The 15,634-nt window shown below is 47.3% G+C and overlaps 1 protein-coding gene across 1 annotated transcript in view; it reads left to right on the top strand.

The window, feature by feature from the left end:
* The window catches only part of LOC119928813 (coiled-coil domain-containing protein 33-like), a 154,380-nt gene that overhangs the window by 113,655 nt on the left and 25,091 nt on the right, over window positions 1-15,634 (top strand). Inside the window, exons 10-13 of the mRNA XM_038747330.1 lie at window positions 1,690-1,781; window positions 3,872-3,992; window positions 13,424-13,553; window positions 15,343-15,476. Of these exons, the coding sequence (XP_038603258.1) occupies window positions 1,690-1,781; window positions 3,872-3,992; window positions 13,424-13,553; window positions 15,343-15,476 (477 nt within the window). The remainder of the gene's footprint in view (window positions 1-1,689; window positions 1,782-3,871; window positions 3,993-13,423; window positions 13,554-15,342; window positions 15,477-15,634) is intronic.

Below are 15,634 nucleotides of genomic sequence, written 5' to 3' on the forward strand. Positions count from 1 at the left end.
AGTGTGTTGGTGTCAAGAGCCAGAGTGGTTTGGGTGAGTAATCAAAAAGCTGACTCTAGGCTATTCCAAGCTGTGACTGTGAGTGGCTGTACAAACTACTAGTGTTTGAATAGATTATTTGGCATACATTGTTAGACCCTCTAGACTGTAAGATTGTGGGTGGGCTACATGTTTCCCAACTCTGTTGTTTTGAACTCTCCCAAATGCTTAGTACATTGCTCTGCACAGAGTAAGTGCTCAATAAATACCATTGATTTATTGACTGATTGAAGTCTCAGAACCAAGGCTTATCCTCCATTCCCAATGGGAACCTCCATTATCATCATCTAATCCATGTTGAGATTTCTCCATTCCTCACCTCTTGGCATCCTTCACCCCTTTCCTCCCCACAGAAGTCTAACCCTTTGGGGTGGGCGAAGTGGGGAAGCCAAGTGCCCCTTCATCAATCAATCAGTGGTATTTATTGAGCACTTACTGTGCGCAGAGCACTGTACTAAGTGCTCAGAAGAGTATAATAATGGAGATAATAGAAATGTTCCCTTTTTTAATGGTACTTTTTAAGCGCTTACTATGTGCTAGGCACTGTAATACTAATAATAGTAATAATAATAATAATGGTATTTGTTAAGTGCTTATTATGTGCCAAGCACTGCTCTAAGCACTGGGGTAGATACGAGGTAACCAGGTTATCCCACTTGGGGTTCACAGACTCAATCTCCATTTTACAGATGAGGTCACTGAGGCACAGAGAAGTAAAGTGACTTGCCCAAGGTCACACAGCAAATAAGTGAAGCAGGGATCAGAACCCATGACATTCTGATCCCAGGCCCATGCTCTATCCATTATTCCACGCTGCTTCTCAAGTCAAACTGCTTCTCAAGGAGTTGACCACAAGGAACTTCCAGTCAAGAAGAAGGGGGATCCTTGCTGCAGATAGGCCAACACTGGGGAAGGTTTCTGATCAAAGAACCACCTTGGGCATTTTGCATGGTGGATGAGCCCAGCAGAAATCCTGAAAATAACTGGGGAATGTGGGCTGTGAAGGCTACAGTCATTGCCAAGGTGGCTACCATGGCAACCACCTGCTAGTCTATGGTGCTTTGGCCCAGCAGCAGTCAATCAGGATGTAAATGGGTATAATCAAAGATATAAAATTGTAGCCTGCCCTTCACACTATGCAGCGCCCCTGCCCTGCAATGCTCTGTTTAATAATTATTGTACTTGTTAAGTGCTTATTATGTGCTAAGCACTGTTTTAAGTGCTGGGGTAGATATTAGTTAATTAAGTTGGACACAGTCCCTGTTCCACACAGGGCAGTTGTTATCCCCATTTTACAGATGAGGTAACTGAGGATCAGAAAAGTAAAGTGACTTGACCAAGGTCACCCAGCAGACAAAAGGTGGAGCTGGGATTTGAACCCATGACCTTCTGACTCCTGGGCCCATGCTCTATCCACTTGTCCTAGTGGGGACACATCTTGTAGAGATGGAAGAGTGCAAATGATCACTCTTTATTGCTGTATTGTACTTTCCAAGTGCTTAGTATAGTACTCTGCACACAGTACGTGCTTAATAAATACGATTGAATGAATGAGTGAAATGGCACTGTCTTTTATGAGGGGAGCATTATCATCATCTCCGCCCTCTCCATGCTGCACAAAGGTCACCTGTCCTTTCTTTTGGCTTTTAGGTCTTCCTCCACGGGATGAATCAGCCTCTGAAAAAATCTGTCAGTCCTATCGTGGTGGTGGTACGAGTAGTCACCAACTACAGGGACTTCATGTGAGTAGTGGGGTCAGGGAGACTGAGAGAAGGGCATGACTAGAGAATTAGAGAAGAATTAGAGAGAATTAGAGAATTAGAGGATTAGAGAAACAGCATGGCTCAGTGGAAAGATCCCGGGCTTGGGAGCCAGAGGTCATGGGTTCTAATCCCGGCTCTGCCACATGCCTGCTGTGTGACCTTGGGCAAGTCACTTAACTTCTCTGAGCCTCAGTTCTCTCATCTGTAAAATGGAGACTAAGACTGTGAGTGTCCTGTGAGATAATCTGATCACCTTGTATCTCCCCCCCCAGCACTTAGAACAGTGCTTTGCACATAGTAAGAGCTTAACAAATGCCATCATCATTATTATTACTATTATTATGAGTTGTCCTGCAGGCACCCTCACCCCAACCTGCTTGAAAGACAGGCCCAATCACCAGGTGTCTCACTGGACTAGGTGCTTGGCCACCACCTGCTCCTGAATTGTGTCAGTGCTCCATCTTCTTGGTTTTTGACATTACAGTGCTTGTCCCTTCTGTCTTGGTCAGGTATTTAGTGCATGGAGACTAAGGAAGTGTTTTAAATGGAGTTGGAGAAGACAGGAAATAAACAGCTAGTCTCACCCAGGGCCTAAGCTACTTCTGGTTGTAAATCAGACCCCTTTGGAAATTGCAATAATCACTCTAGAGAGGCCTGGTAGACAATTCCTACTTTACAGATTAGTAGTACTAATAGCAGTAGTAGTACTAGTAAGCATACTTGCTAAACATCTACTATGTGCAGAGCACTGTACTGAGCATGGGAAAAAAACAAGTGAATTTAAACACAGTCTCTGGCCCTGCAGTCAAGTAATCATATTTACTCAGTACTTACTGTGTGCAAAGCATTGTACTAAGTGCTTGAGCCCCTTGCAGGGGCTCACAATCTATAAAGTGGGAAGGAATTTGGCAACAGACACAGTAGGAGAAATTAAATAACAACAATACAAAACCATCAGAAAAGACAAAATTCAGATTCCAGTAAGTCTACTGTTCTAAAACTGGTAGGGACCTCAGACTCCTGCACGTTAAATTCCCTGGGACCACATATGCACAGAACATGTAGAGAGCGGGGGCCCTGGGTGGCATGTTGGGCGGGGGACAGGAGTTCTCAGTGGTCTTAGTATTCTAACAAGCAGGCTCTCTAACTAAGAAGCTTAAAAGCTTTGAGAGAAAGTGGGTAATCAATCATGGTGATAACAGCAGAGTGGCCTAGTGGCAAGAGCAAGGGCTTAAGATTGAGAACTGGGTTCTAATCCCAGCTCTGCCCATGTCTGCTGTGTGACCTTGGACAAGTCACTTAACTTCATGCCTCAGATACCTCATCTGTAAAATGGGATTAAATCCTAATCCCTCCTACTTAGACCGTGAGCCCATGTGGGACAGGGACTGTGTCCAACCTGATTGACTTGTGTCTACCTTAGCATCATCATCATCATCATCAATCATATTTATTGAGCACTTACTGTGTGCAGAGCACTGTACTAAGCGCTTGGGAAGTACAAGTTGGTAACATATAGAGACAGTCCCTACCCAGCAGTGGGCTCACAGTCTAAAAGGGGGAGACAGAGAACAAAACCAAACATACTAACAAAATAAAATAAATAGCACTTAGAACAGTTCTTGACATATATGTGCCTAACAAGCATCATAATTAAAAATTAATTAGTTAAAACAAAAAATTAGCACAGTGTATAAAGTCCAGAGAGAGAAGGGACTTTCCCATGCAAATCACTGCCTGCCCCAGCCCGGGCTGACAGGGACATTGGCTCAGATCCTGTTGGGCCCTAGCTGTCCAACGGGAAGGGCATGTGGGCAGAAAATGTGTCTGATATATTGTATTCTCCCAAGTGCTTAGCATAGTGCATACACTAAGCACTCAATAAATACAATTGACTGACTGAGTGAGTGTCCGAGGCCTTGGGCCCCTCTCCCACCTGTGGACCGAAGGTATAAATTCATGGACAGGGAGTCCGAGCCTGCCCTGAGGGTGCCCCCCACAATGTAGGCGGGGGGATCTGAGAGCTCTCAGATCTAACCTTCCTCACCCCTTCCCCATTTCTGTCTCAGGAAGGTCAGGCTGGCCAACTCCCCATTATACTCAGGGCTGCCTCTAACCACGGTCGACTTCCCCAGTCCCTCTGTGACGTCATTTGATGTTCATCAGATCCCCAACCAAGGATGTCCTCAGGTACCAGCGTGGGGGCGCGGGGGGTGAGCAGGAGTGCGTACCACATCAAAATGGCCCCCAGGTGGGATTCAGTGGGCCTGGTGGGATTCCCAGCCTCTGCTCTGAGTCCAGGCCCTTGAGAACCAAGAGTGGAAAGCTGGGGGAGGAGGGGCCAAGTCGAGAGAATAAGGAGGAAATGGGTAAATAATAATAATAATAATAATACTTATTAAGCACTTGGTATGTGCCAAACACTGTTCTAAACACTGGGGTAGTTGTCTCACATGGGGCTCACAGTCTTAATCCCCATTTTACAGATGAGGTAACTGAGGCACAGAGAAGTTAAGTGACTTGCCCAAAGTCACACAGCTGATAATTGGCAGAGCTGGAGTTAGAACCCACGACCTCTGACTCCCAAGCCTGTGCTCAACACAAATACTTAGGCCACTGTAAGGAAGGTTTGTTAATGCTCATCCATGTCTGTTCCTAGCGGGGCCTGGGTACTGCTGCTGAATTGAATATATTGGTGAATATTGAATTTCAATAGAAGAGTATACCATAGTTGGTAAACCTGCCTACAGAGGAACCAATGAATGGGCTATGAGAAAAAAAAAAATCAAAACTCCATCCCATGACTAGTCAGCTATTGATCCTAGGTGGGCAGGGGTTGGGAGGAGAAGCTATGACCTGGTGTTGGGCAAGATGGGTCCAGGGATTTTCCCTTTTACCTACTGGGTCCAGGTGACTGCCAGTTTGTCTTCTCTGAGCCCCCTATTCCTTTGGCACTTGGTTCAGTGCCCTGCATCCAATAGGTGATCAATAAATACCACTGATGACTGACTGATTTAGCCCCCTACCAGGTGCTGTACCACTTGGCCTAACTAATATGGGTTAAAGCCCATTGGATGCAGGAAACTTTGCCGAGGATTATTAACTTATATCCTTCCCTAACTCTTAACTTGGCCCTCATTCCCAATGCTTAGTAATAATAACAACAATAATTATTAGAATAATAATGGCATTTGTTAAGTTCTTACGTTGTGCAAAGCACTGCTGTAAGCTCTGGGGAGGATACAAGGTGATCAGGTTGTCCCACGTGAGGCTCACCATCTTAATCCCCTTTTTACAGATGTGGTAACTGAGGCTCAGAGAAGTTAAGTGACTTGTCCAAGGTCACACAGCAGACATGTGGTGAGCCGGGATTAGAACCCATGATCTCTGACTGCCAAGCCCGTGCTCTTTCCACTGTGTCACGCTGCTTCCCTTATTACTCCCTTATTATTATCCTACATTGTAAATGGAATAAGGAGTGAATAAGTGTATTTTTCTAGGTGAAGAATGATGGTGGACAGACAAATTCTGTTTGGAACTCATGGTCAGGGCCATTTCACAGTCTAATTCAAAGGCAAAAGCTTCAGTGACAGGGGAGAATGGTAACAGGTGGAGGAAAGAAAGAGGGGTTCTTGGGAATAGGAAGCATTTCTCCAAAGCTATATTTTACATCAGAAGCCACATTACACATAACCCTGCAAATAACAAGCAAATTATTGACCTATTTGACCAGGTCTCCAGGGGCAAGGGATGAAGAAGGCTTCTCTTTGTTTTAGGGAATGTTTCTCCTCCATGTAGAACATGCAGCAGTCATGTCAACTTGCTTTTCTTTATGATATTTTTTCAATACTTACTGTGTGTCAAACACTGTTTTAAGCACTGGGGTCGGTACAAATTCATTAGTTCAGAACAGTACCTATCCCACGTGGAGCTCACAGTTGAAGTAGGAGAGAGAACAGGTATCCCCATTTTACAGCTGAGGAAACTGAGGCACAGAGAAGTTAAGTGACTTGTCCAAGGGAACAGAGTAGACAAGTGGCAGAGCTGGAATTAGAACTCAGGTCATTCTGACTCCCAAGCTCATGTTATCTCCACCTAGGTAAACTGCTGCTCCACTAGGCCACACTGCTTCTTAGGCAAGTGAGGTCTCCTACCATTCTTATTTCCTGGAAAGGGGAACAAAGTCCCAGAGAAGTAAAGAAGCTTGTGTTAGGTAAAATAGCAGTGTGGTGACTGAGACCAGGGGACACTCCGAACCACATCTTTTCTGTTCAATGAGAGAACGGGGGCCTAGAGGAGTCTGTACTGGTTTCAAGTGCACAGAGAAAAAAAATAACAGCTCAAGACTGTACTTACTCTCTCATCCCTTTATCAAATTCCTCTCTGTTTCCACAGCACTGAGCATACCAATTCCTAAACTAGCTCTCTATCCCCCTTCAAAGCCCAAGAGCCCACCTTCTCCAAGAGGCCTTCCCAGACTGAGCCTCCTTTTTCTCTGCTGCTCCTCCCCTCCCCATCGCCCCACTCCCCCCACTCTACCCCCTTCCCTGCCCCACAGCACTTGTGTATATTTGTACATATTTATTATTCTACTTATTTTATTAATAATGTGTATATATCTATAATTCTATTTATCTATTCTGTTGCTATTGATGCCTACTTGTTTTGTTGTCTGTCTCTCCCTTCTAGACTGTGAGCCCATTGTTGGGTAGGGATTGTCTCTATCTGTTGCTGAGTACAGTGCTCTGCCCACAGTAAGCACTCAATAAGTACCATTGAATGAATGAATAAACTCCCTACCATCAGTCCTTCAGAATCACTTCCTCGGACACCCCTCGCCCACACAGCAAACTCCTTGTCATTTCTCTTGGAGGGGTTCACCCTCTAAGGGGCTTGGGGTTCCCACAATTCTCAGGGCCACCTGGGGAAAAGAGATCATTCAGCAGAGCCATCTTTCCTGCTGAGGCAGAGACCCTTAGAAATGCTAAGCTAAAGGGAAAGTGATAATAATAATGATTGTGGTATTTGTTAAGTACTTACTATGTGCCAGGCACTGTACTAAGCCCTGGGGTGGATACAAGCAAATGGGGTTGGACCCAGTTTCTGTCCCACCTGGAGCTCACAATCTCAATCCCGATTTTACAGATGAAGTAATTGAGGCACAGAGTAGTTAAGTGATTTGCCCAAGGGAACAGAGTAGACAAGTGGCAGAGCTGGATTAGAACCCATGACTTTCTGACTCCCAGGCCCATGCACTATCCACCACACCAAGGCTAATGGGCCACAGGGAGGAGTATTGGTTGGAGGGAGAAATGGATGGGCCACAAGGGAGAAGCTGATGGTCTCCCACTGGGGATGTGGTGTCGGAAGCCTGGGGTTGAGGCTGGTGACAGAGGATCCTTGGCTGGGAGGGTGACTCTGAGGAGCTTGGATGAAAGGAGACCGGGGAGTGAGGTCGCTGCAGTTACAGGGGTTAATGGCTTTTCCTGAGCGACATTTGCGCTGGCTAATCATATTCGATAATTCTCTCCTTCCAGCATGCAACCTCGCCTGACCTTCCCAATTAGCATTTGCAGACAATGGATCCACATTCACCTCCAGCCGGGCTGCAGGCCCCTGCCCAGGCGGTTGGTGGGCCCCAACTCCGCTGAGCATTTAACCCTTCAGAGCCCCTCCGCAACAGTGTGGCAGACACCTGCCTTTCTGAGGCTCTTTTGTTACTGTTGTTGTTTTTATGGTATTTGTTAAGTGCTTACTATGTGCCAGGAGCTGAACTAAGAGCTGGGGTAGCAGTGGGGCTTAGTGGAAAGAGCACGGGCTTGGGAGTCAGAGGCCGTGGGTTCTAATTCCTCCTCTGCCACTTGTCAGCTGTGTGACCTTGAGCAAGTGCTTAACTTCTCTGTGCCTCAGTTACCTCATCTGTAAAATGGGGATTAAGACTGTGAGCCCCACGTGGGACAGCCTGATTATGTTGAATCTATCCCAGTGCTTAGCACATAGTAAGAGCTTAATAAATACAATAATAATTATTATTACATAAGCAGCATGGTCTAGTGGAAAGAGCATGGGCCTGGAAGTCAGAGGATGTGATTTCTAATCCTGGCTCTGCTGCATATCTGCTGTGTGACCTTGAGCATGTAACTTCACTTCTGCGGGTCTCAGGTACCTCATTTGTTAAATGGGGATTAAGACTGTGAGCCCCACGTGGGACTGTGTTCAACCTGATTACCTTGTATGTATCCCACCTCATAGAACAGTGCTTGGCACGTAGTAATTCATTCATTCAATTGCATTTACTGAGCACTTATTGTGAGTTAGCACAGAGCACTGTACTAAGCACTTGGGAGAATACAAACCGCTTAACAAATACCACAATGTAAGCTAATTAGATTAGACACAGTCCATGTCTCACACAGGACTGATAGTCTTAACCCCCATTTTACAGATGAGGTAACTGAGGCACAGAGAAGAGATTTGCCCAAGGTTACATAGCAGATGGGGATGAAGCCTGTGAGCCCCATGTGGGACAACCTAATTACCTTGTATCTACCCCAGAATTCCAAACAGTGCTTGGCACATAATAAGCACTTAACAGATACCATCATTATTATTATGACACAACAGACAAGTGCTGGAGTCGGGTTTAGAACCCAGAAAGGTCCTTCTGATTTTCAGGCCTGTGCTTTAACCCCTAAGCCATGCTTCTCTACCATCTGATTCTGCAAGACCACCTGGGAAAGTTGGCCCAAGGAGAGCAGGCTTGGAGGGAGGAAGGAAGGGACAGAGAGAAGTGCTCCAAACCAAGCAAGGAATTCTGCTCCATGTTTACATTGTTACTGGATAGCCAGCTACCAAGCATTTGGATTGGGCCTATTTCACAGATACACGTGTTGATTTCCTACACCCTTGTACATGGTAGCAACGGGCATTCATGTTAGCCATTATTAGGATTATTAATGATACCATAAAGGATTGATGAGAAGTTCATTTTAATTAGTGGCTATTATTGATAATGAGGTCAGCTGTCCCACCCCCTGAAGGCTCCCAACCCTTCCAGCTCCACTCCCCTCATTGTCTGCCAGTTTCTGGCTGCCAGCAGAGGGACAGATATGCCATGTATCAGTGGTAGGGCTCTGGGACACTGCCCACCCCATTCCCGTCTGTGTGCCTTGGTACCTGAGTGGAGAAGGAGGAAGGTGGAGTAGCAGCAGCCCCACGGACACAACAGCCAGTATCATCACTCACCAGGCACCCCACTTCCTGCCTGGCCCCCAAACAGTGCTGAGCACCCTCAAAAGCATTGCACAAAATCTCTGCGCTCCTGCCCGAGGGGCGAGGTGGGGGAATCACGTGCACTTTCCCCTCCCTTCTCCCCATAGTTGGAGGAGGAATCCCTGAATGGAATAAGACAGTCCATTCTTGCCCTATGTGGTGGGCAGAGTTAGACTTAACAGAAAGAAAGAACACCAGCAAGGGGGATTGAAACTGTTCCATGAGTTTTCTGCCTCTGTAAGGCCACACAAGAACACTTACGAGGAGGCATGATAGAGTCTCACCTGGAAGACTGTTTTACGAAGAAGTAGACAGTTTTCTCTCTCTCTGTCTCACTGTGATGGTTTGAGTGCAGTTTTGTCCACAAGCAAGGGGATGGACTAGATGATTGTTTGAAGGTTCCCACCCCCTAAGCCTTATGATTCTATGAACCCCCTCATCCCCCAGTTTGATTCTGCCTTCCCTTCTCCCACCATCATATTTTATTCCATCCCCTCTAGACTGTGAGCTCGTTGTGGGCAGGAATGTGTATGTTTGTTGTTATATTGTACTCTCCCAAGTGCTTAGTACACAGTAAGCACTCAATAAATACTAATGAATGAATGAATGGAAATTCCATTCATCTTACTAAAAATTGTGGTATTTTTTAAGTGCTTACTCTGTGTCAAACACTGTGCTAAGCCCTGGGATAGATACAAGATAATCAGGTGGGATACAGTCCCTGTCCCTCACTGGGCTCACAGTCAAAGTAGGAAGGAGAACAGATATGGAATCCCCATTTAACAGATGAAGACACTGAGGCCAGAAAAGTAAAGTGAGCCCACTGTTGAGTAGGGATCGTCTCTATATGTTGCCAATTTGTACTTCCCAAGTGCTTAGTACAGTGCTCTGCACACAGTAAGCGCTCAATAAATGCGATTGAATGAATAAAGTGACTTACCCAAGATCGCAGAGCAGGCAATTGGCAGAGCCAGGATTAGAACTCAGATGCTGTTTCTACTAGGCCATACTGCTTCTATCCTGAATGGGCAGTGGGCTTGTGTAGCAGGGTCTTATCATTCATGAGTGAGCCACTATCAACGGGTTAATAGAAAGGGTAAAAAGAGTCAAAAAGGAACAGCAAGGAATAAGGAGAGGTACTTTCCTGGCAAATACTTTGAGGATATCTCTCTCTGCTGGGTCAGGAAGGAATAATTTCTACCAGCATTCTCTTTTTGCCCCTTTACCTTTATTATCCTGATATACTACACCTCAGGCTTTCTGTCTGGCACCCAAGCAGGGCAGAGCCAGGCAGTAGAGTACAGACAAGATAATCAGGTCAGGACCGCTCTCAAACAATCAAAATATTTACTGAGTGCTTACTGTATATCAAGCACTGTACTCTGCACTTTGGAGAATACAATCCAACAGAATTGGTAGACACATTCCCTATCCACAATGAGCTTTTAGTCTAGAGTCAGGTCTAATTATAATAATAATAACTGTGGTATTTGTTAAGTGCTTACTATGTGCCAGGTACTGTACTAAGCATTGGGTGGATACAAGCAAATTGGGTTGGACACAGCCCCTGTCCCATAAGGGGCTCACACATATGAGGTAACTGAGGCACGGAAAAGTTAAGTGATTTGCCCAAAGTCACACAGAAGACAAGTGGTGGAGGCAGGATTAGAACCTATGACCTTATGATTCCCAGGTCCATGCTCTATTCAGTATGTCATGCTGCTGCTCAGGTTCTAGAGTCTACAGCAGTCTAGAGTTGGCTCTCAGAATGAGCCATCAGTACTGTCAGTGTACTGGGCCTGGTGGTTGTGATGGGCTTGGCAGGGAGACCAGGGAAGGTGTGGGATGATGCCACCAGTACCTCTCACCTGTCCCTGCAGCAATCATCAGCCCTGCTCATCTCCCTGTCCTGATGGCACAGAATGCCCTAGGCTGCGGGGGCAAACCTGAAGCCTGGTGGAAAACAATAAGCTCCTTATAAGGGTATATGGCAGTGTCAAGTGGCCTGAGAACACCTGCCCTCCCACCAAGAGAATTGACCCAAGCTGGAATAATAATAATAATAATAATTATGGTATTTGTTAAGTGCTTAATATGTGCCTGGCACTGTACTAAGCACTGGGGTGGATACAAGCAAATGGGGTTGGACATAGTCCCTGTCCTACGTAGGGCTCACAGTCTCAATCCCCATTTTACAGATGAGGTAACTGAGGCAGAACAGTTTGAGGAACTTTTTTTTTTTGGGGGGGGGGGCACCCAGTGAAGGTCCAGCAGAGATTAGGCCATCCAGGCCTGCCAGGGGTGTGGGAGGGCAGTCAGATGTTGGTGCATCCTTGCATCTCCTGAGGAGGTGCTCTGTCAGAGAGGTGGGAGCTTGTAATTATTATTATTATTACTGAGCAACAGCTGAGTACAAGACACTGTTGAGAAAGAAAACAGAGGGAAAAGACACACTCCCTACCCACAGGGAGCTCAAACTCTTAAAGGGGAGCAGATGTGCAAATATTAAAAATAGTGGGAGCAATGGGGAGCAACAGCAACAGAGTGGGACTAGGTGAGCATGCCAAATCTCCAACGGGGCAATGAAACAGATCCCTCTACTCTCGGGAGCTGAGGAGAGGAGAGGAAAGGCAGGCATGACCCAGCCAAAGAACAGGGAGCTTTTGGGAGGGGTGCGGGGCTGCAGCCCGGGGAGGTTGAAGAGCAGGAGCAGGTTCTGGGGCTACTGGCCTTTTGCAGGTCATGACCTGGGTGAGCTCTGGCTGTGTTGGCCACTGCTCGGCACTGAGAAGCTGCAGAGTGTGGGGAGGTGGTTGGGGGACCAGCCTGACTGAGGGGCTCTGTGGACACCAGGTGATGGAATGGTGGTATTTAAAACTCTCGTGTTAAGGCTGACCTTTACGAGTGCTTGCCCTGTTGTGGAGGGAGACGATGAGAGGGGGCTCTGAAGGGGCGGTGGGGGGAAAGAGGGGGAGGGATGGAAGGAGGAGACGGAGATTGTGAAAAAGAAGGTGCTGGGGGATGGTGATGTGAGGGGAGGGGGACAGGAGGGGTTGGTGAAGGGTTGGAGGATGGAGGAGGGAGGAAGGGAAGGAGGTGGGCAGGATGGGGTGGTAAAGGGTTGGGTGGGGAGGAAGAAGGAAGGGAAGGAGGGCGATTAGGCGAAGAGCTCCAGCCCTGCCGGAGAACATGGCTATTTTCCATGACAACTCTGGCTCCAGGCATCAACACTGTGGCTGATTGAACAAGCTACTGGAATTGGATGCTGACACTCTGCCCACCCCAGCCATGCGAGGTGATGTGGAACATGGCCCAGTTTGCCAGGACTTGCTTCTTCCAGTTCAGTCTCGGGGTAGACACAAACCCCCCCACTCAACACACTCCAGGATAATAATAATAATAATAATAATAATAATAATAATAATGCTATTTAAGTGCTTACTATGTGTAAAGCACTGTTCTAAGTGCTGTGGGGATACAAGGTGATCAGGTTGTCCCACTGTGGGGCTCACAGTCTTAATCCCCATTTTACAGATGAGGGAACTGAGGCACAGAGAAGTTAAGTGACTTGCCCAAAGTCACACAGCTGACAGTTGGCAGAGCCGGGATTTGAACCCATGACCTCTGACTCCAAAGCCCATGCTCTTGCTACTGAGCCATGCTGATCTCACCTGAGCCCCCAGTCTTGCCTCTCAGCTGCTTTTGTGGGTTCTTGTTCACTTCACCTTCCTTCCTAGACACATCTTTTTCCCTCCGGGGCCTCTCCCCAGCTCCCTCACCCACCCCTGGAGCTCTTCAATGTGGAGACACTGTGGTCTTGGCTTGGATTCCCAGTCCTACCCATCCTACCATCTGGATCTGTTGTCACCCTCCACCAGTTCCCATCCACCCGTCCTCTCAATATGCTCTGTTCAAGTTGGCTGGCCAATTCCATTGCTCCACCTACATGCAAGCTGAGCTCAGGAACTTCCTTGAGCCTTGGGGTTGCCCTTCTAGTCAAGGGCCTTTTCTGCTACCCACTTCACCACCCTGAGAAGGAAGGTGATGCACTGGGGAGAAGGTATCAGGAGAAGCACCATTGCCTAGTGGATAGAGCATGGGCCTGGGAGTCAGAGGGATCTGGGTTCTTATGTTGCCTCCACCACTTGTCTGCTGTGACCTTGGGCAAGTCACTTAACCTCTCTGTGCCTCAGTTACCTCACCGGTAAAGTGGGGGATAAGAATGTGAGTCTCATGTGGGACATGGACTGTAGCCAGCCTAATTAGCTTGTATCTATCCAGAGCATATCTCTAGATGGTCAAACATCCGATGCAGGCCCTGTTCACCTGTCCCCTTTACCCCACCATAGATCTCGCTGCCTGGGAAGCCAGAAGAACAGCCCATGTGGAACAGCTCCTTCCTCTTTCAAGGCAGGGATGGTGCCACCCTCTTCACAGAAGACACGGCCCTGGTGTTGGAGTACTACCCAGTGACCACAGGTGAGCTCCAGGACGTCTTCCTCCAGGAGAAGGTCTAGGCTGCTCAACCCCTCTTGGTTACAGCAAGGCAGTGCTACCTAAGGGTTAAAGCAGCTTTGCAGGGGGCTCCAGGAAATAGAGCTGCATTTTCTCCTAGTCCCACAAATGGAATCCCAGAAGTAGAGTTGGGGGTTGCACTTTCCATTTGCATGACCATGGTAACTTGCCTGTACCCTGATTTCTTTCTGGCTCTGGGTCCATGTTCATCTTTGTCATGGTTTGGTGAGTGCAGTTATCTGGACTGAGAATCTTGGTTTCAAATCCCAACTCCACTTGAAACCTTGGGAGTCATCCCCTCCCTCACCTGACCTTCAGGTTGAATCCCTGATACTCACCCTTGCCCTTGGAGCCTGGTCTGAGGAGGAAATGGAGCCTCCTGGTTGGGGAGGTAATTGGCTGTGCCCCATTCTTGGTGCTGCAGCCTCTGGGGAAGAGGAGAGGGCTACTCCCTTTTGCCAGCCCAATTCCAGACTAGCCACAGGACCACATGGGTGCAACCAAATCTTGGGCCCAAGCCAGCTTGAATTATTTCTAGGAGTCCTTGTACTGAACTGAGCTGGCCAAACACCAAGATGCCTCCAGAAATGGGAAGGTGTTGGGGCCAGCCCAAGCTGCAGCCTGGTCCAGCCTGGAACAGGGTCAATTGATCAATAGTATTTATTCATTCATTCAATCATATTTATTGAGTGCTTACTCTGTGCAGAGCACTGTACTAAGCACTTGGAAAGTACAATTCAGCAACAGACACAATCCCTACCCAACAATGGGCTTGTCACCTACACTAACCAGGATTAAGAGGGAAGAATCACCCCTTGGATTTGGGACCAATTTCTTCTTCCTTGAAGGATCGGGAGTATATTTGGTGGTGGAAAAAAAGACGGGGGGCAAAGGGGGTTTCAAAATAAGGCCAAAGTTCCCCCAAACCTAAATGCCCAACTTGCTTCAAGCCTCTTTTGGTTGAAACAGTGCCTGTAACCTGAGAAGGGCAGTTTGTATTCCCATCACACCAATGGAGAAAGGAAGGCACTTTTAAGTTGGTAATATCTTGCCAGCCAGAGAGCTCTGAAGGGTCCTATGCCCAGTGCCATGACAACACCCTTCCCTCAAACAAAGGGCACTTATCTTTAAAGAAATGCTGTGAACAAGCAGGATTCAGTTTTTCATAGTTGGAGGAAAAAATGAATTCTTCTTAGAAAAAACAAAAATGTGGCAGGGAGGAGGGGAGGAGCACTGAAAACCACCATGAGAGGACTAACTACAGGCCCCTACAGACTTAGACACATGACCACGGCCTTGCAATAGACGGAAAGAGAATATCCTGCCCACTTCAGGGCTGGAGGTCAACCAATGACTCCTTCTCCACCCTGTCTCCATGGTTTCTCCTCCCATCCACCATCCCCCTTTCCTAGAACAGTGAAAGAGTACCGTCTGCTGGATTCATTACTGCATCATGGAGCAAGGTGGCCATACTCCCAGCTAACCCATTGGCTAGGTGGCTGTTTTTGAGTGCTTAATGTGTGCAGAGCACTGTAACAAGCACTTGAGAGACAGGATCTATGCAAGGCTGTGACTCAGAAGGTAAGGCATCTCTGTAGAGGCTTCCCTCCAAAAGGGAACAGACCATTCATTCATTCAATCATATTTATTGTGCACTTACTGTGTGCACAGCACTGTACTAAACCCTTGGAAAGTACAATTCAGCAACAAATAACAGACTAGTCACACTGCTCTCTGTGGTACCTTCCTACAGTGATGAAGAATGAACCCTGGAATCTCTTCAGGCTTCTGGGCTTGTCTGTCCTCCCACTGAACAACTGTGTGTACCGAAAGTTGGTGGCTGGCCCAAACTGGACTGGGCTACAGGTGGAAGGACTCCCCATTCTGGTAAGCCCTTCTCTCCCAGGTGCCCAGGGTAGATCACAGGTACATTCAAATTTGGGTAACAACACTAGAGACAGACCAATCAAACCCAGTTTGGTCTCCGATAGGGAGGTTGGTTAAATGCCATCTACCATACCCAGCTGTTCCTTTTGATCCCCAGG

Source organism: Tachyglossus aculeatus, chromosome 5 (assembly GCF_015852505.1).
Source record: "Tachyglossus aculeatus isolate mTacAcu1 chromosome 5, mTacAcu1.pri, whole genome shotgun sequence".
Classification (NCBI taxonomy): domain Eukaryota; kingdom Metazoa; phylum Chordata; class Mammalia; order Monotremata; family Tachyglossidae; genus Tachyglossus; species Tachyglossus aculeatus.